Source organism: Triplophysa rosa, linkage group LG4, assembly GCF_024868665.1.
Source record: "Triplophysa rosa linkage group LG4, Trosa_1v2, whole genome shotgun sequence".
NCBI classification, from domain to species: Eukaryota; Metazoa; Chordata; class Actinopteri; order Cypriniformes; family Nemacheilidae; genus Triplophysa; species Triplophysa rosa.
Genome location: NC_079893.1, coordinates 3,694,992 through 3,715,361, shown reverse-complemented (window position 1 = coordinate 3,715,361; position 20,370 = coordinate 3,694,992). Strand labels below are relative to the sequence as shown.

General features: G+C 37.7%; 1 protein-coding gene across 1 annotated transcript in view; it reads right to left on the bottom strand.

The window, feature by feature from the left end:
• pard3ba (par-3 family cell polarity regulator beta a) overlaps nucleotides 1-20,151 on the bottom strand; it is a 126,424-nt gene extending 106,273 nt beyond the window's left edge. The window contains exons 1-2 of the mRNA XM_057332435.1: nucleotides 19,747-20,151; nucleotides 10,155-10,256 (exon numbers count right to left, since the gene is read on the bottom strand). Coding sequence (XP_057188418.1) covers nucleotides 10,155-10,256; nucleotides 19,747-19,863 — 219 coding nt within the window. The 5' untranslated portion in view covers nucleotides 19,864-20,151. The remainder of the gene's footprint in view (nucleotides 1-10,154; nucleotides 10,257-19,746) is intronic.
• Nucleotides 20,152-20,370: the final 219 nt, after the last annotated feature.

Genomic DNA, 20,370 nt, shown 5'->3' with positions numbered 1-20,370 from the left:
GTAGTAATGAAACACACACAGTCACGCACACACACATGCTCAGCTTGAGACAAATTGACTACAAGGCATTTGACATCCCAGTAGCAGGAAGCAAGTTGCCTGTCTTACTTTATATGTTTGGCATCTTTGTTCCTGGAGTCTGACCTGCAGGAAAATAAAAGCGGAAACAGAGAAAAATGGAAGCTCACAGGCTCCTGTGGAGGAATCAAAGGTGCTAATCGGGCATCTCGCAAGGCTCAACAAGGCGGAAACATCAGGGTCAATTTGATCATCCGTCTATCCAATACCACTTCCCTCTACACCCACACAAATTACATCTGCTCTCTAACTTTTAATGCAATTACTTGGAGATGTGTCAAGAAAGTCCTAAAAATGTTTTTTCTTCCTCACTGTAATGAACTGTACTCTACTGCACGAATGCACACAAGAATCGTATTGGTAATATGATCAAAGGGTTTCACTTTTTACATTTGTCTTATAGACCATTTTGCAAGACCATTTACGTACCAGTAGCACAATATTGTTAAAATAAAATAAAATAATACAAATAAAAAATAAAATAAAATAATAATACAAATAAAATACAAATAAAATAAAAAATAAATAAACTAATAACAAAATAAAATGCTAACCTCAATATCCAAATGATAAAACTAAAATGATGGAACTAAAAATTTCAGTTGACATTCTAATTTCTAATATAACATTTCATGCAATCCAATCCACGAAAACAAAAACTCGGTCTAAAAATAGGAAGTGCTTGAGATAAAATCAACCCGGTCTTAACATTTACCCTCTTTGGTAAATCTGGCACCACTAGAGGGCACATACACATTCACTCTCTACCAGCCTGAAAGATTAAATGTAACCTGCAGATCCTCTGATCTGGGATTTCGTGGGTTTTTTTTAAACGCTGGAAGCCACAAAAATAAAAACCTATATTTTTGCTAACAGTATCTGCTAATATTGAGGTCATCCAAGTTCGCTCCTAAAAGTTGACAAAATTTAAGTACAGCATGCACATACAACATTTACAGTCTTATAGGAAAACATGCCAACAAATAAGAAACAGCCCACAAATTATAGTTCTGTTCTGTCAGATTATGCCATATCTGTTAATTGCTATAGGACAGAAAGAATACAGGAGAAATGTCAACAAAGATCAGGTAAGGCCTCTAAAAACCATCCAAGCGTATCGTCACCAGCCCCTTTCAGATGAATATCACACTGGGACTCATAATACATGATTTACTTAACAAGACAATAAAGCATTCTAGGTATAAAAAACACCCCTGATCAAATGTAATATACCTCTGTAATAAAAATCATTACTCTGTGCAGAAACATGAGACACACAATTACAATCCATCACAACTTCGAGACGTACTTTGAGAAATGGGAGGCGACAGCACGTATCTGATAAGCGTGTGTTTCCCAGACGAACAACGTCTGTTTCGAGAGGCCTATTCAGACTCATTACCATCTCATCAACAAAGGCCCATTCGTTAAGACAATTAATTAGCGTGGCGGGCGCCTGTGGAAATTGATAATAATAATAATGAAGGGCGTGATGACTGCTGATTGGTGGACAGGGTGGGGACCCAGGTGCGGGTTTATGTTTTTTAATTGCAGCCGAGTGTTTGGCACAATGCGTTTTATTAGTTTTATACGGTGCGGTTGACTCTGTAACCTTCTCTAAAGCGGCTTGATGTGTGACTTGACGCTTTTGTGGAGAGTTAGCAAATTATGAGTGAAGAGGGTGAGTCGAGGATCGAGAAAGGATCTCAAGCAGTCAGTCAAGTGCTTCAGAGAGCGTGAGGCCTGATGAAGACACGACGGAGCTCCGCCGGCAGCCTGCAACTTTGATTAAACACTTACGAAAAGGAAATTGAAGGGTAATGTTGGTTGCAGATTGAAAGGTTTAATATAACCTATGGATGGCAAGGTTTAAGAAAATGAAGAAACTAGACTAGAGTATGCTGAATGGAGAGTTACAAATGACAACAGTAGCGGAGTTTTCATGAACGTAATGATCTTTTGTTTTCTCCTCACATTAAGCTTTCGCTTGACATAAGAAAATATTAAAATATAGCGCATGAAAACTCTTACAGCGGTTTCCTAATTGCTCATCCTTCTTAAAGCTTGATAAGTAAGGGATAATGTACAGGCAGCCGGTTGTTTTGCGATAACAGCCGGCTGCCTGTACATTATCCCGCTTATTACATGGCTTCTTGCAACATGAGAAAAAACTGGACATGAAATGTAAATTTTAAATAATTTATTAGCTCATTTTTACCGAATGCCGACCTTCCGTGAAGAAAAGCCATTTACTTTCGGTTTTAAGGTATGAAACGATGTTCAAATGTCACAAACAGGCAATTTGGTTTAATCATTTGTAAATATAATATCATATACGTTATTAAAAGACAAATTTACAGTTAAATTGTCAAAACAAACTGTCAAAATGATTTGCTGCATCTGGTTTACCATGTGTTATTAGTTTTGAGAGGTTGTTCTCTGGGAATAACGAACCTGCAAATGTCGCGACTGGCCAATCAGAATCAAGCATTCCAACGAGCCGCGTAATAATATTATTCAGCACAGGATCAGATTTTGGATCGTCCCGTCACTTCCGGAACTCGATCTAGCAAAAAATGTCTGTATAGACACCGATCCAGGATATCGGGATCGGCCCACCCCTAAATGAAACAACAACTTGTACATAGGGCTGTGACGGTGGCAGTTTTTTTACCACCGCGGTGGTAATAGACAAATCGACCGCGGTGGTGCGGTGGTTGAGAAATATATATTATTTATATAAATAATATTTATATTATATTTGCATGTAGCAACCACATGACGAGTGGAAGAAAAATATAGACCTTATTTAAATACTTGAAATTGTTAAATATGATATCTGAAATAAATGAGGATGAAACATCAGTCAATGTTTAACGCGCAAATCCATCAGTGAAACAGCACACTACAACTATAAAACATTTAAATAAACATCAGTAAATAACGAAAACTTAAATGATATGAGAAAGCTAAATAAATAAAAAAGCTCTTGTTGCAGTAACTTCAGTAAATGGCGTATTAACCCTTACAGTCCTTAACAATTCCATTTGAAACAAACTGTTTAAACCTACATTGGCTTTCCTATTCAGATTGCCATAAAAACTTTACTTTTTCCGACTCGTTGATGTGAAATTTACTTGTTGACATTGTCCAGATTAAAATGTGTACAGCTGCACTAAATGCGCATTCAGAAGATGTGCACAGGAGCGCAAATGAATAGATGTCTCTCCGCAACCGCGGCAAAACCTGCGCGCGCTCCGACACCAAGCAAGCGGGTCATAGCCAGTTTTGATTTTACGTATCTGTTCATTTCATAACAAGATCCATTGCAAAACCCGCAGAATAACCTGGGTTTTGCCGTGCAGGCCTGCGCTCAAACGCACCAACGGAAACGTATGCCAATCATTTCTGTTAATGTAAAATCTTTTAAATAAAACCATCCACAATTGAAAGGCTACAACTAGCAATCTTTATCGCAACTCTCATATTTATTGTCAGAGTGACATGCACTACCGCCGGTGGCAGTTTGCCACAGTCATGGCACTTTATCACCGCGGTGGTGCGGTTGTCACGGCCACCGTCACAGTACAATTATATTACTATGAAATTATTATAAATGGTATGGTATGACCCTACAAATGGGTAGTTTACAAATAAACGGTAAATAGTGTCCTATGGTGCGACTGCGACAGCAAAGATTTTGAGGAAAAATTATGCTATTTTATATAATAAATATTATTAATATAAACGGTTTAATTTCTAAATTTTAATGTCACACCATAGGACACATTTAAGGTATATTTGTCAACTACCCAAAATACACAGTATCTTTGAAGTATGAACCTATGAAGTAATGTGTACAGACAGTTTTCAGCTACACTGTAAAAAAAAAAAAACATCGCCAATTTCAGCTGCCTTTAATTTTAAAATGTTAAATAACTTAGCTTTATAAGTCACTCGAACTTAATTTTATTGAAATGACTTATTCGACTTATTCGAAAATACAACTAGATTTGAAGTCATTTCAATATAATTTCAGTTTATTTATTCAAAAAGCTAATTTAATTTTTGTTTTTTTTTCACAGTGCATATCGCCCAGCCATACATCACTGAACCATAGTATGAACAACTATTCATTTACAAAAGAATGCCATACAAGCAACAGATAAGTGAACTGTACAATCCTAGCAAATAATATCATCCAGACAGACAATCAACAAAAGTAAAAACATCTCAAAACCACATGACTAAACAAGTCCAGACAATATGAGTCTCACTCATTGGCCCTGCACATTGTGCACATCAATGCCTTTTCATCTCAAGAGCTTCTTTGTGACATGATGCGTGTCTCATGTTTAGTGCTAAACGTCTGATTAAATAACAACCTTTCACTGTGCATGTATAGTAGTGAGTTCAAAAAGAAACAACTGGCACAGACGTCATGTTCTCAAAGCTTTTGTAGTCAAGAACTGAAATACTCTCCCAGGCTGTGAAATTAATAGAAGCCGAACACGTGGAATAAGAATGCAAAACAGACGACTGTCCATTGAGATTCAACCTGAATGATACTGCAGTGTTTTTCTTTCTGCTAACATTAGAATCCAGCAGGAAAAGCAAACCATGCTCTCAGAAATGCAAAGTGACAACACCAGCCCTCCCATCACGACTACAATGAATATTCATGTTTAGTGTCATGAGAGTCTCCCTGGTTAGCAAGTCAAGATTTTTAGTCTGAGAAACAGCATTCGTGCAACCGATATAAATGATACCTCATGCACTATTACTGTTCTCGGCAAATCAATTTTCATACATTACATTAAGTACGGAGTCGTATGTACTAGGACCTGAATCTCAAGAGGCTGGACTTTATCGACTAGCAACCACTACGCAACTTCATAAGACCCCATACAGTATTTAAGAAACACAGAGAATAACAGAGAATTGAAAGCAACTCATTTCTTTCTCTTCACACATGAAAGCTAAAATTGCGACTTTCTGGCATCAAACTGGGGCACAAAATCCTCATCAGTAAAAATGACTTCCCGCTGCTCTCTTTCCAGTGTCTGAATGGCCGTAATCAATCAAATTCTGCATGTATTGTATGATTTTTTTATTAGAATCATCCTTCTGCATTTGCAATGTAATCCAATGAACCCGTGGCTCATATTAGCTGAATAGCGCTTAACTACGCCGGCAAAATTAGAAAGCCAGCAGTTAAACGTTCATCAGCTTTAGCAATCAGACGATATTCACATGCTACGATCTCTCTCTCAATAAATGACAGACGTGAAATCTAAAGCAAAAGCGTTTCAAAATCAGCAGGATACCATGGATGTTAACTATTGACAAGCACGTGTTTGATTACGTGCTTTATTTGATTAAAAAAACATTTCTGTTTGGTTGAATAAAAGTAATGTTTTATATAACTTAATAATTGTCATTTTTATCTAATTTTATTAGAACTTTTAATATGTCAAAGTCACTTTGGTTAAGCCACTTAAAGGTACGGTAGGCCTACGTGTGTGTGTGTACAAGATCAAGATAGCATCACCTCAGCCTCATTTTGAGCAAGGAAAAACCCTGTAAATAATAACAATAATAATAATTAAACTCTGTGACATTTTAACTTAAAACATTTTTTCATATGTTAACTAGTATTTCTAAACCTGCATACTCCATAATGTAAAAAGTCTCTCCTTAGTTTCTTATAACTTGAATATCTTAACTAGTGCTTCTGCATATTTCTGCGTTTCAGTTTGATGACGTCGCGGGTGTGACAGGCAGGCATCCAGACTTTGAAAAAGCTATTTCGCTTTTTACATTTTAAATGATAAAATGATACAACGGCAACGATGTAACGCAGCTGTAACGTATAGTTACCTGGGCTTGGAACTATAATCTAATTACTATTTTAGGTATTATAACCCGTAAAATTACTCAATTACCAAAAAAGTAATCAAACTACAGTAACGCGTTACTTACTGCCCAACACTGTTTGGGACACAGCTAGTGTGTTATGGTCTTCTTCTGCAGTGTGTATTTGGAGTTTCTGCACGAGAGCGCCCTCTGGCTTTCGGGTGCATCAGCATTTTACCGTACTTCACTCACAAGCTGTGCATAAATCACGTGATATATATTTCGGTAAATTGTGCACAGCCCTACTAAATATATTTTTAACGAACGAATATGAATTTACAAAGAACAACTGCGAAAATACGAATATTCAAATAGCATTTTAAATTTTCGAATAGTTATTGCGGATCGAATATTCGAACATTCGTGCACATCCCTATTTTTTACGTAAATACACTATGTTTGTAAACTAACCTGCAAATGTACGTTTTAAACAGAGATGGCGATAGAGAAGCAAAGGTTATGGATTAAAGCTTTACAGTAAGTAATAAGGAAGAACTATGAACTACATGGTCAAAAATATGTGGACAAACACGTGTGCTTGTCGAGACCTTAACATCAAAGCAATTGGTGAACTCCTACAGGAGGCCTTTGAACACGACTGCAGAGATTTTCTCCCATTCACACCAAGAGCATCAGTGAGGTCAGGCGCCGATGTCGGGTGATGATGGTTCTGGCTAGCAGTCGGCATCCTTATTTATCTCAAAGATGTTCAGCTGGGGTTCAGGTCTGGGCTTTGTGAAGTCAAGTAGAGTTTTTCAACACCAGGCTTGTTAAATCATTTCTGTTTGGTCCAGACTTTGTGCTCGGGGGCTTGTGTGCTGGATCAGAAAATGTTTGCCAGAGTTTGCCAGCAGATCAAAAGCACACAACAGAATGTCATTATTTACCGTAGTATTACTGCCTAAACCAGTTCATTTAAAAGTGATGCGCACATTTGACAATGAAGCCAAAAATAAGTGAGCGTTTAACATTTTGCATTAAAGGGGAAGTTCGCCCCAAAATTTATTTTCTTTCATCAATTATTTACCCTCATGTCATTCCAAATCGGTGTGGGTCTCTGTGGAACACAAAAGAAGATATTTTGGGAAAAGTCTTGGTGTTTTAGTGTTCATACAATGGAAGGCGCCAAAGTTATTTGGTTACCAACATTCTTTAAAATATCTCCATTTGTGTTCTACAGAAGAAAGTCATACTTTAGGTTAGCAATGACATGAGGATTAGTAAATGATGAAAGAAATTTTTATTATTGGGTGAACCTTTCCTTTGAGAGCCAACAATGAGCAAACTATACAAAGCTATGTGTTCTGATATTAATTTCAACAGAAATCTTAAAAAACCTCTATAGTTGACCTACAGTCTAGTATGTGGTTGAGGTCATTATCTGGATTTAAGAGTAAGTGTTTTACACAAACACACCATTTATCACCTAGAGTGGTTTAATATGGGCGAATGGCTGAACGCATGATAATGAGCTTGAGGATATATGCGAGAAATCGTCTATAGTCCGTATGATAATTTAGGAAATCAAATATCAACATATACAGTTCCTGAACATTTATCTTTGGAGGTTGACGTCGGTCTGATGAATGCAAATTTGTGTGGGACTAATCATAACGAACTCAATTCGGCCCATAAAGTGACCTTATTGTGAGGTTTCGAAAAAGTAAATGCCAATATATTGACTGCATTGGTAGTTTCTGCATCATCAAGTTCAACATCTATCGACAGTTTTCTGTTTAGATATTGTTTTAATTAAGTTGAATTGAAGGAATAGCTTACCCAGAGGATATTTTATTCTTCAATCTTTTATGTTTTATGTATTTGGCAGAAACTTTTATCCAAAGGATTTACAGTGCATTCGAGGTATAAATTTATCGGTGTGTGTAACCTGGGTATCAAACCCGACTTTCAACACTATCAATTGAGTGACAAGAACACAACATCTCATCTTAACGCTTGTATTGGAGAAGATTTTCAGCAAATGATGGCTTGACTTTAGGGCCGAAACAAATCATATAAAAATCCTATAACTTCAGTGGACGAGTTGCATCAACAACTTTTTTGAGGTTGACAGCCTGCATTCTTTAGTGTTCCATTTTTTTTTTAAATTATACAAGCTAGATAGAAATGAGAGTAAGTAATAAACGACAGAATTTTCATTTCGGGGTGAACTATTCCATCAGACACCTAATCACAGAAAGAGACACCAAAGAGCACCATAATCAACCCTGAAATGAGTATCTTTCAAAAGACCAGCACAAGAAATTAAAAAAGAAGCTAAATAGACGAAACGTAGTGATTAAGTGTTTAATTGACTGAAGGAAACAGTGTGGCGAATCCTCACAGCCTGACCTTTCCGTCTCCAGGGGTCCACCGGGGCCCGACTACAGAAACTCGGCACATTAGCGTCATTCATCATACCAAGCTGAATATTCATGGGCAGGGCCCAGGGGTCAGACCGAGCACCATCATTTCCTGCTGGGGGTTAATGGGCATCGGAGTAAGGGTGGGGCTGAAATACGATTTCATCGCCATGGCAACTTCACTCCTAATCAACCTCCGTAGGAGGTGAGGAACGGTCTAATGAAGATGCCGCGACATCCCTCGCGCTACTTTCGTATTAAAGTTGATTAGCATGCGGTACTAACAGTGAAGTCTCGGTGGAGTGTTTCCAAAAGGAGGATAAAGATTATCATAACGGAGACTAAAGCCGCTCGGCTGCATAATGGGCAATAATGGAGCCGGTGTCTGTGAAAAATGGCTTTGCCAAAATTGTTTTTCAGTGTAAATAGAAAGAAAATGCGTTCGGGATAAAAAAGAAACATGCGTTTGGAATGCAATATTATGGAGGAATTGATACCAGCAAGAAAACATTCTCCTTAATTAACCGAAAATGTGAACCGGAAAATGGCATTCAGTTTTTTTGTGAAATGTTCAAAGTTTTTCTTTTTTGGCAGATTGACAGCTGTGCTGCTGACGTGGAGGCTACTGCAAAAAAAATACAAAATTAACAATAAACCTAAAGACCTACAGTCATAAAGAGAATCACGAGAAGTCACGTGTAGCTACTGTACCCAAAAAAATAAAGACTTTACCTGGATCAGTACACAACAAACCAAAAGAACAGCAAACCATAATGTGCATCCTAAAATCTCATCAAATACTGGCTAACAAACTATCAAAGCTCTACAAAAAAAGCGCTGAAATAATGTAAGAAAACCATCTTCCAAGTTGTTGAAAGCATCTATGCACATATAAATAGCTGCAGGGAAGATATTGCATTTAAGACTATAAATTTAGGTGAATGACTACATTACGCCTCTAATATCTTCAAATAATGAATATGTGCTTCATGTTCCCATGTACATATTTGCATAGCCTCTGTAAATGATATCCATAATAAAACAAATATAAACCCATTAGAGAGCTGTTTAGAGGTAAATATCTTTCATTTATCCACACCTCTAATAGCACCATACTTCACCCCGAGAATAACAATTTACATCTTAGTAAACTCAACCATTATTCAGAGCACAAAAAATTTAAATGCAAATAAAAGAAACTTAATCAAACATAATTATAAAGCCGCACTAAACACCACAAGAATATTATATGCTTCTGCTGAAGTATAGATCCTTTTTTGTTGGATTTAATGTTGTCAAACTGGTTTCAAAACAACACACAAGCCTTCACCAAAAGTAGTGTCGTTGTGAAGTCATCAGAGTGTGCACCAATCGGCTTACAGCAGGGAGGACAGGCTAAACAAGTCCATACTGGATGGCACAATCCCACACACTGAATCGAACTGCCTTTGATATTTTCTGCCGGCTCCTACGCTTGCATTTGTTTACGACTGCCCAGACAGGAAACATGTTACACTTTAACAAAAACGTGGAACGTCGCAATAACATGACAGTCCTTATCAGCAGTTTTGAGCCATATACCTCATAAACTCTACCTAGGCCATTAAACATTGACTATACGTCAAAGGATTTGCTATAAATCAGTTGCTATAAATACACTGTAGCATGAGCAAAGCAAGTAACTGTACTGCTTTCTAAACACTCACACATTATTTATGTAGCCTACATTTTGTTGGCAAACACAGCGTGATGTCTGAAACACGTAGAGATTTTTCTTGAAAACCATGGTGAGCTTACCTTATCTTTGTCCTCAACCAGGTCTGTAAGCATGTCATCTGGGTCCAGAATCCCCCCGTCGAGATACTCCACATGGTGCGTCTGCACCAGGAACTCCCCATCCTGTTGGAAACAATAGGTTCATTAGTGGAGCCCCTTTTGACAACAATACAAGAGACTAATCACGTTCGGATGTTTGGTTACACCAACAAGCCGTGGACTCGTGTAATTACAAGATTGAACAATTCTGTAATCAAAGGATGTACAAAAATATCAGAGATTATATTTATACCATTATGAAGGAATAGATGTTTAGAATAGTACTTTAATGTGTATCTGTTAGGCCAGAGAGGTGATTAGGAAAGTGGTACTTCTGGTTTTTCCATGAGGATGAACGTATGGATGGAAACTGGGGAAATGATGATGGCAATAAAAGGTGCGATTTCCTGTCAGTCGCAGAAGCGAGTGATAGATTGAGTCCAACTGCACATTATGGCTACTGGACAACATTGAGATATATTTTGATCTACATCATACAATGAATCAGTATTTAATATTTATAAAAAATAGATTTTTCATGATGTTTTTTATTTACTAATATTAATATGAATAATTAATTATTATATTTTATTATAACAATACATTATGAATAAATATTACCATTATAAAAGGACGACACCATGTAACTTCAATTATATTCACATTTTACAATCTACTGTAGTGCATTCATAAAAAATGATAATTAGGCCCAATCCCAATTCTATTTTATACCCCTTCCCCTTGCCCCTTGAAACAGAGTGGCAATGGGAAGTGTTAAAAACATTCCACTAAGAAATGGGACACCACTACTACTACTACAATGTCATACGTCATTATAACACGTCACTTATCCTACGGAGATGCGGCAATATTTATCACAAACTTCCAAGATGCTGCTGTCAGCTGTAGTCATATCAGTTTCATGGATTACAGCCTAGAAAGTGACCTTGAAATTTTTTCGTCAAAAGCAGCTCACCACACTCACTGTCTCAGGAGTGCGGTCGCAACCGCGGGCCTGGGAAGGCGGAGCGCGTTTTTCTTAACCCGGTGTTTGTGATCGCATTCCGTGGATCTCTCCCTCTGTCAGGGCGGGGAATCAGAGGGTAATTGGTCAGAGGCTCGGAGCATGTTCTGCTTCCCCCGGTTCGTGATTGCATTCTTGAGACAGCCATGGTTAGAATGACTTTTTTGCAGTTATATATGTTGCGGTTCTATCGTGCAATCAGTAATGCGTTACGTTAGCAAAATGTAGCAACTTTTTATAAACGTTTCAAGTATTCAAGACAAGAAACTGAACACAACATAAATTCAACATAAACAAGATGATTATTTGTTGTATAAATCCTTATTAAAGCCAAAAATAAAGGCTTACATTATACTCGCATGAGCAGACATGTTGGAAAAATTTCATACCCCTTCGTTTGAAGTGAGGTCCCGAAAAATCTTCATTTGAAGGGCTATATGGCCCCTACCCCTCCAGCCAAAAGAGAATCGTAACGCATGGAAAGTGTAGGGGTAAGGGGTAGAAATGGGATTGGGCCTAAACAAAACATAGCCAAGATTACACTAAAACAGTGATTCACAAGTAAGTGCTTTCAATCTGGTGTATGCTAAAAGTTTGCATTAACCACTAAGCTTTCACAAGGACAATTTGTTTTGTTTGTTTTGCTAGACTGTGCAGTGCAAACGATGGGATGAGTAGATAGGGATACAGGAGCTAGGAAAGGACCACGAGACGAGATTCGGACTCGGGTCCCCATCAGTGCACAGTCCACTAGACCACCACTAGCGATTAAATAAATTAGTTTAAAACATTGGGAACCATCATTCCAGTAGAAGATACGGTCCACAAGAAGTAAACTAAGGTTCTTATGTTCAACAAGTTTATATTGTCTTTATCTTAATCGTATTGTTTACCTAACGCATTGATTTCTTAGGCAGCCAAAAAAAACTGTCGTCAATTTAGATGCAACTATGCACATGACAATAATGAATTTTAACCATTTGTCACGATTAAAAGTGTAGCGGCTGTAGGGGAAGTTACTGTGGGAACGAACACCATCATGTGTACACACGGACCGAGATAAGATAAGCCCAGATGGATTTGTTTGTCATTGAATACCATCAGCAACTAACTGAACAAACTTGTTGAACGACTTTACTACTATCATTGGATTTCCTGAGAGTTCGGTTGGTAACGTATGACATCCTAAAAACAAAAACAAAAGCCTTACCCTTCGTGAAATCGCATCCCCTCTGGACTTCAAAGTAATTCCTGATATAACCGAGCAATACCACAACAAAACCACTGTTGAAAGAACGATTATATAATTTTTTCTCATTTCTAATTCAATAGGTTAATCTCATATGAATCTTCAGAAAAACGGTTTAAAACACAACGTGATAGTATCTCCACACAAAGTCAGTTCCTCCAATCCACAATGAAAAATTGCCTCTCAATGCAACTCAGATTGACACAGACTGATACGTTTTGTAAGGAGCTTTCTCTAGCTTTCTCTGTGCCTGTTACACACACAGACTCGCACACAAACTGTTCGTACGAATGAACAAGTGGTGACAGACAGAGGTAGCTAAAGGGTTCCTACTGCTTTAAATGATCCAGAGAGATTTAGACTCATTACAACCAACTAACAATATAGCGTTTCAAGAATAAAATCATGTATGAACAAAAATATTTGTAAAGTGTGTGGAAAAGCAAGGCTCCAGACCATGCCTAAAATGGTCGCATATGCGACCAAAAATATTAATTTGCAAGTGATATTTTTGCAAAGATCGCCACTGACAACCATCAAAATTGACTCATTTTAAAATTGGATGCAACTGGACTTTTTCCCTGCACGCTTAAAGCCAGCGGTCTGCTCTCTGTTATCGGGCGTCTTTACAAAAACACCGAGTGCACTCAATGGACTGTCATTTGGAGCTGCAGTTGTAACGCTGTTTCGTTATCAGCACAGTGAGGCGCTGAAGAGTTGCATTAATTTCCTCCTAAAGAGCTATATTAGGAGCTGTATTAGCTATATTTTTCGGCTGTTAAGGTGAATATTTTTTCTGTTGCATCCAAGTACTTTTAATGTCTTAATAAGTTTCCCTAAATTAACGTGGCATATATCACTGTAATGTTTTAAGATGTGCAGTTGGCTCGTTGAATCACATTTTCAGTCATGAAAAACCAAATGTGGGTCATTTTTTTATTTCTTTTAAAGAGGAATGTCTGAAGAACAAAATGTTAAAAATCTTTTTTCCTTTATCAAAACAACTGCATTGAACATAACCATTTCAGTGTCTTTTTGGCACCGCGTTACTGTTAAAAATTGTCGGGTTGAAGCACATTAACTTTTCTAACTAAGATTCTATATTTCTTTGAGTTACAGGGAAATTTGGATAAAGGGATGTTGTTAATTATGGCCCAAGCACTGATGATGTGAGGAATTGCTCCGTTTGTTATAATCTTTCAAATGAATCATGTGTTTGAGAGCCTAAACATGCTTAAAAACTTATGAAAGTTTGCATACATATCAGAGGTTGTACAAATTTACATCTGATATGGGTTTCAGAATGAAGTGTGGCAAAACGGCTCTAAAGCGCTACCTACAAAATTTCAATAAAGCAGAAATGAAATTCCGGTGCATCACTAGTACTACTGATCAAAGAGCTGTGCTTCACGGACAAAGGGGGCCCCAGCTGACTTCCAAGGGGGGCTCAAGATGACCAATGTTTTAAAATCAGACAAAATGAGCATACATTAAAAAAACAATTAGAAAAAACCCTAGATATTTCTTATTATTTGGCCCTTTTTATAATTAATAAATGTTTTTCCAGTTAACGTTAAGCTCTAAAATATTTTTTTGAGGTTTTGTGAGTGGCAGAGGGGCCTTTGAACATTGTTGAATCCTTGGGAGTCAAAAAGGTTGAGAACTGGTCTATGTTTCATTTGAGACAGCAGCAACTAAACTAGACATCACATGTAAAACTCGTCTGTGAAACAATCAGCATTCATTATTACTAAACAGACAGACAAATTACAATCATCACATCGTCACACGTTTTAACGGATGCTCCTGACTAACTGTGTGCAATTGTTTGAATGAGTTTTTCCACACAGGTGTTGTACAACAGTTTCAGGTAAATTTGGCCCTTAACAACACGCAAGCCAAAGAAAACAAGAACAAAAAGGCGTCTGCACTGTATCCATCAGCATATGCAGAACAGGGGCCATTAAGGACTGACTGTTGCTAGCCAATATGACATTCAAGAGCCAGGGCAATTTGTTGTAGAGATGGCTGCTGACAGCGACGGCTTTGTGCTCTTGGAAGCATGCCATACGTTTAGTGATCTCAGCATCGTTCTCTGCCAAGTCAGCTCCCCGGCCTCCCTCAGAGGATAGCAGCGGCACTAGACAGCATTATAAAGCAGAGTTTTCCTCTGCTGTCAGTGAGGTAATGGTGAACAGTCAGTCAGACCTCGCTAGACACATGAATGTTATTACGTTAGACAGATACAACTAGTCGTTTTGTTTTTTGTTAAATCTCATTTTCAAAAGGCCCATTAGGGTCCAACCAGCTCCGGAAAACTGAGATTAAAATTATAATAAATAAACATTAAATTGTAATAAATAAACTGTTAAATCATTTAACATTTAAAATGCTAGGTTGGCTAAACATACTGTATAAGTGCAACACATAACATGTATCATATATTTTCTCTGGAGCTTGGACTTGAAAAATGATTCAACAAGGATGGCATTGAAATGAAAGTGCTAATGGCTATTTAGCAATGCACTCTGGGAATCGATCTTGGATTAATCCTCAAAAAACTTAATTACCAGTGGAATTAGCTTGACACTGAACATCAAATGACTGCTGAGTGAATAAGGTGTTGAAATAAACTGGGTAAAAAGCAACACACCTTGGTCTGTAATTACAGCCGTGTCATTTCAAGTAATGATGTTGTTTTAGTGAAGACGATAAAGGAAATGATTGAATCCACCTTATGTTGTTGTTTAATTTTGAAGAATGTTAATGCTACCTTTTTTTAAATACAGCAACAGCACAGTGACCATGGCCTGCCAAAATAGTCTAGCCAACTACTTTGATACATTCTACATCATCTTAAACTGTACAAAAGATCTCTTTCTGCTCCAACATAGCTGTCTAATCTCAACCGCACTTGCATACTGTCGGTTTAATCGGACGTATGTGCTGGCCCGAAATCATGTACTATTGTATATAAATTGTATTTAATGTATAATAATTGCAGGGCTCTAGACTAACTTTTTGCACTGGTTGCACTGGTGCGCCTAACTTTTTTTCTCAGGTGCACCAGCACAAAAGTTAGGTGCACCCAAATTGTCGACCGCATCGCATTTAACGCCGCAGTTTTACCAGTTCACTTTTTTTTTTTAATCGCTGTCCATATAGGCAAAACTGACTTGTAAATGATTAACTAACAATCTGGTCAACATAAATTTCTTTATTTGAAGCAAATTCTACAAGAAAGGTAACTTACTGAAAAAGTGTTGGTGCTTAAAGTGCTTCACTGAACTGAAATTTAAACTTAAAACATCTCTAGATAAATGGACCAGGGCTTGACATAACCTGGGAGGTTGATGGCTCCGTGTCAGAGCATTGCTTATGATTTTCGGACCGATCAGGCCTTAACTTAACATTATTCACGAAAAAGTTGTCAATCGTTCTTTTCATCTTCTCTCATCATCCGCGCTACACCCACTCTGTTTATCTGACGGGCCTATAGTCTACTCACCTCTCTCTGTCTGACTGCAGCACACGCATTTTCACACGTACACACCAGAGGTTGCGCTAGACTTTTTTATTGTCCGTCATTTTGACTGACAGGCTTGTAAAAAATCCGTCATAATCTATTATTACCCGTCACTATGGTGCAAGGTGGCGTTAGGTGGTAATTAGTATGTTCGTGATGTCATCACGCTGTACTTGCGTCTCGGAACTTGTTGTATTTTAATACAACTGAATGCCCAATGAAGCCGTTGTTGTTTATATTCATCTATATATTTAATGTTTTAATGTTTATGTTCATATGTGATTCGATCTGGGAAAACCCAACACATGGTGCAAATTTATATATTACAGTTTTGATACCATATTCAAGCCCTTTCCAAATCAGTTTTTATTTTGCTCATACCTTGTGTATGTAACAAAAGTTATGGCTGAGGTCGGCTGAAGCGCTAAGATTTTCAGGAACGGAATTTGGAGGAAAACGGGTTTAAAATTAAGTGATGAAAATAAAAGCACAACAGTCCAGTATCACAAGTAAAAGTCACTTTAGAGTAGTAAAAGACTTACTCTAATAACAATTTAATAAAAAAATATTTCCTAGTGTTGAAGTCTATAGAAATACTGTACAAAACCGTTTGAATAAAACGAAAGTAAGGAAAATGGTGCAGGGCACACTTAAAGAACGAGAGCTCTGCCATTATCACTACACAAGGAAACTAGCAAACATTACGGACAACAACTAATAAGCAGTGAAGCAAGTTTTACGTTGTTTATCATGTGCATAGTGTCTGGACTTTGATCATCCCTTGAATGTTTTGCGATTGGATAACTCCCGGTGCTGCAGACGGGGAGCTCTGTCATCTCACGAAAACATTGTATAAAAAAACTTTGCATGCCGTAGTTTACACAGGACCGGCGGGAAATGTGCATTGATACTCCTTCATTCTTCATGTTATGTGGTTTACTTTGATAGGTGAACTGTCTTTCCCGCGTCCCAGCGCGACATCCGACTGGTTTTCCCAGATCGCATCACATATGTCTAGTCAGTAACAATGACAGGTGAAAACACGCACGTCCCTTCGCGAGCATATCACACTCTAATGAAGGGAAACAAGGAGTTACAAATTGCCCTCATTGTAATCCGTCAAAATGACGGACGGACGGACGGACGGCCTTCAGATTTTTCCGTCACTTGTAAAAAAAATCTGTCAATGACAGAATTTTCGGTTAATATGACCTCTGGTACACACACGTACAGGAAAATCTGGACCACGGCCAATCAGAGGGGGTCCGCCCTTCACTATCTCTGATTGGTTTAGACCACGATATGGGCCTAATGTGTGTCTGTTGTTGAATTACAGGAAGACTTTCAGAGTCGCGGAGACTTTTTTTCTGCCTCGAACGGCTGGTCGCACCGGTGCGACCTCAGATTTTTTTTAGTCACACCATTGAAAAATAAGGTCGCACTCTAGAGCCCTGAATTGAATTAAATTAAATTAGACTAAATTAAATTAAACTACTCAACAGTTATTGATTCTTGCGGAGGTCAACCAGAAGTTATGTTTGGGCCACATAATGTTTTTTTATGTTGTTGCCGCTGAAAAGGTCTAACTGGAAATCAATTGGTAGAAAAGGCATTAGCTAAGCAGTGGTGCCGTGCAACACAATTATTATTGGCTCGATTTCCAGGGAACACATTATTTGTCTACTGTAAATACTGCGCAATACATAAAGCAAATCTGACAATGTTATTGCAAACCACTGCAATGCATACGCCAGTAAGAACATTTGCCATATTTCAATATTTTAGAAATATACTGTCTTTCCTATAAAACCGAACAAGTGATAAATTAAGTGAAGGCCATGCTATCCCACCACGCACGAGATCTAAGCCAAGAGCACGTCTGCACAGAAGCATCATAGATGAAGGGCTCAAAACATCAGCGATGCTTAAGACCTGAAAGGTGGGTTGACAGAACATATAAAGCGCCCACATCCACCCAGCACGCCTGGCACCGACCCATCCCATCACGCCAAGCCAATCTCTGCAGATAACGTCCATCAGCGAGGCGCACTAAAACCTCCTACACACGCTGTCATCACCGCCCAAGAGCCCAGGCCAAACTAATCAAACACAGCCTGCCACCTGCATGTGGAGATAGCGAACAATTAATGACGTGGCTGTATTCATCACACAAGTCTCGCTTTATTCTAGCTGGCATTTAGTGGATACGGCAAAATTTGAATGTTAACGTGACCAAGCGATTCAGTTTCAAAGAGAAACAGAAAAGGTTGACGCACCAAGGACTAATATGGCATGCGTTTTTGCCAAATATTCATTCATGGAGGTGAATATTTCATTTACAAATTAAATAGAAGATCTGTAATATTAATTAGAAGATGGAAGCAAAGTTTTGTGGCAGCATGTTCTACATAGGCAGAAAATGTCAAGTTTTCATTTGAGAATACAATTTTTAACCACATAATGTTTAGAGGTGGACAGTACTTTACTTTTACTCAAGTACATTTTTCAAGCATCTGTACTTCATGAGAATTTTTTACTTTAGAAAATAAATACTTCACTACATTATACTTCACTACATTATATAGCATATGTCATACTTTTACTCCACTATGCTTCATAAATACATTTGTACATGTTTTTCCTTTTATTACAGAATTTAAGTACTTTAAAAATCTAGTACATTGCCACTTTTAAAAAGAAAAATACTTGAGGAAAGGATAAAAAGTAGAAGTACTAAATTTGAGCTTGTACTTAAGTAGCCTATTAAAAGGTAAATAAACAGCATTTATTTATGAAATCTGGTGGAGTTAAAAGTATGATATATGTTTCCAAAGTAAAAACACTCAAAAGTACAGATATTTAAAAATCTACTTAGGCAGAAAAATAATAATGTGATAGTGTTAGATAATGATTGAAAAGCATGAACCCAACATTTTAAATATCATTAATAAAGCATATTTAATTTCACGGTTGACCCAAAAAGCTACGTTCAAGACAGACGACCACAGAACAACTCAATACTGACATTATATCTAGTTGAAAGCTACAGGTGTTTTTTAACAGATACTTAAACCTTGATAAATGGGAAGCTTTAAGGGCCATTAATAATAGCACATAAACTATTTCACTGTAAAGTTTCACTGTATACCACAAAAAAAAGACCAAAAATGAATTGATACATTTTTGCATCACATATTATATCGGTACTGACCTACATGCAATGTAGTTAAACATTTAAAACAGTTCTCATTCCAATAACCTCAAATCTCCATGTACTCTAGACGTATAACGTGTACACTTACATATTATATTTGCATTTTTGAGGCACAGAACACAACTTTTACCACAGTATTACATTACAGGAATGTCTAGAGATAACGAATATTTAAACAAAACCTGCAGATATTTCTGGAATGTTTCTTTATAGTGGTACTGCTGACAGCTCGAGATTACATTACGTGACACACCCGTTTACAAATCTTACTACGGCGAAGGACTGTTCGTAATATTCATGAGACAGCACGACTTAATTAATATTCATGAGCAAGTGGAACGTTCCTGCATGACGTCAAGCGCAATCAAACCTTCGTTATAGTAGGCTTTCGAAAAGTTCCCCACAGGTACTTTTTTGGAATAATACAAAAATAAAAAGTAACCAAATAACCTTTGAATTCATTCATAAAGCACCGTAGACTTATCAATTAACACATCTCTCGTTTATAACCCGCGTTGTCCCTTTCAAACTTAAGAAACAAATGTGAACATGTTAACTTACCTGTTCGACAATCTTCTTATATCTTTGCGTTGCTTGATCGATCAGATCCCGCACTATCCAACCGTCTCTACACGGGACGACGACCCCCGTTGTCCCAAACTTTACCGTCACTTTCATTTTTACGCCTTCATTCAAAACGTTTACCCTCCTCGTAGTTTGTTTATTTCGCAGTTTCTCTGAAAGCAGCCGCCAAAACGACAACAGGTGTCATTGGTCAACTAGCACAGGTGCGAGTATCCGTCCTCTCTGAGGTAAAAACTGAAGCCTTGAAGAAGTCCATGAACTTCAGGGAGGTCTTCATTCGGTAATCATGCCAAAAGTCGTTTTTAATACGAGTTACGAGTTGAAATGAATAAAAAGGCTGTAATATGTTTGTAGCAAGCGAGAGCGCGCGAGACACCAGGGTGAAACCGGAAGCGTCAGTAACTTTGACTGTGATTTCGGCACTTCAAGGGCTCGTGTGCAGTACACACTCTGTAGTGAGCATCGGTGTGGCTTAGAAGACATTGCACTTTCACTTTGATGAGTCCTAAGTGAGTATTACAGGTGTGCAATATCAAACAACTGAACTGGTGTGTTTTGTGTTGCCAAGACAAGTTTATTTATTTAGCACATGTTTTAGGG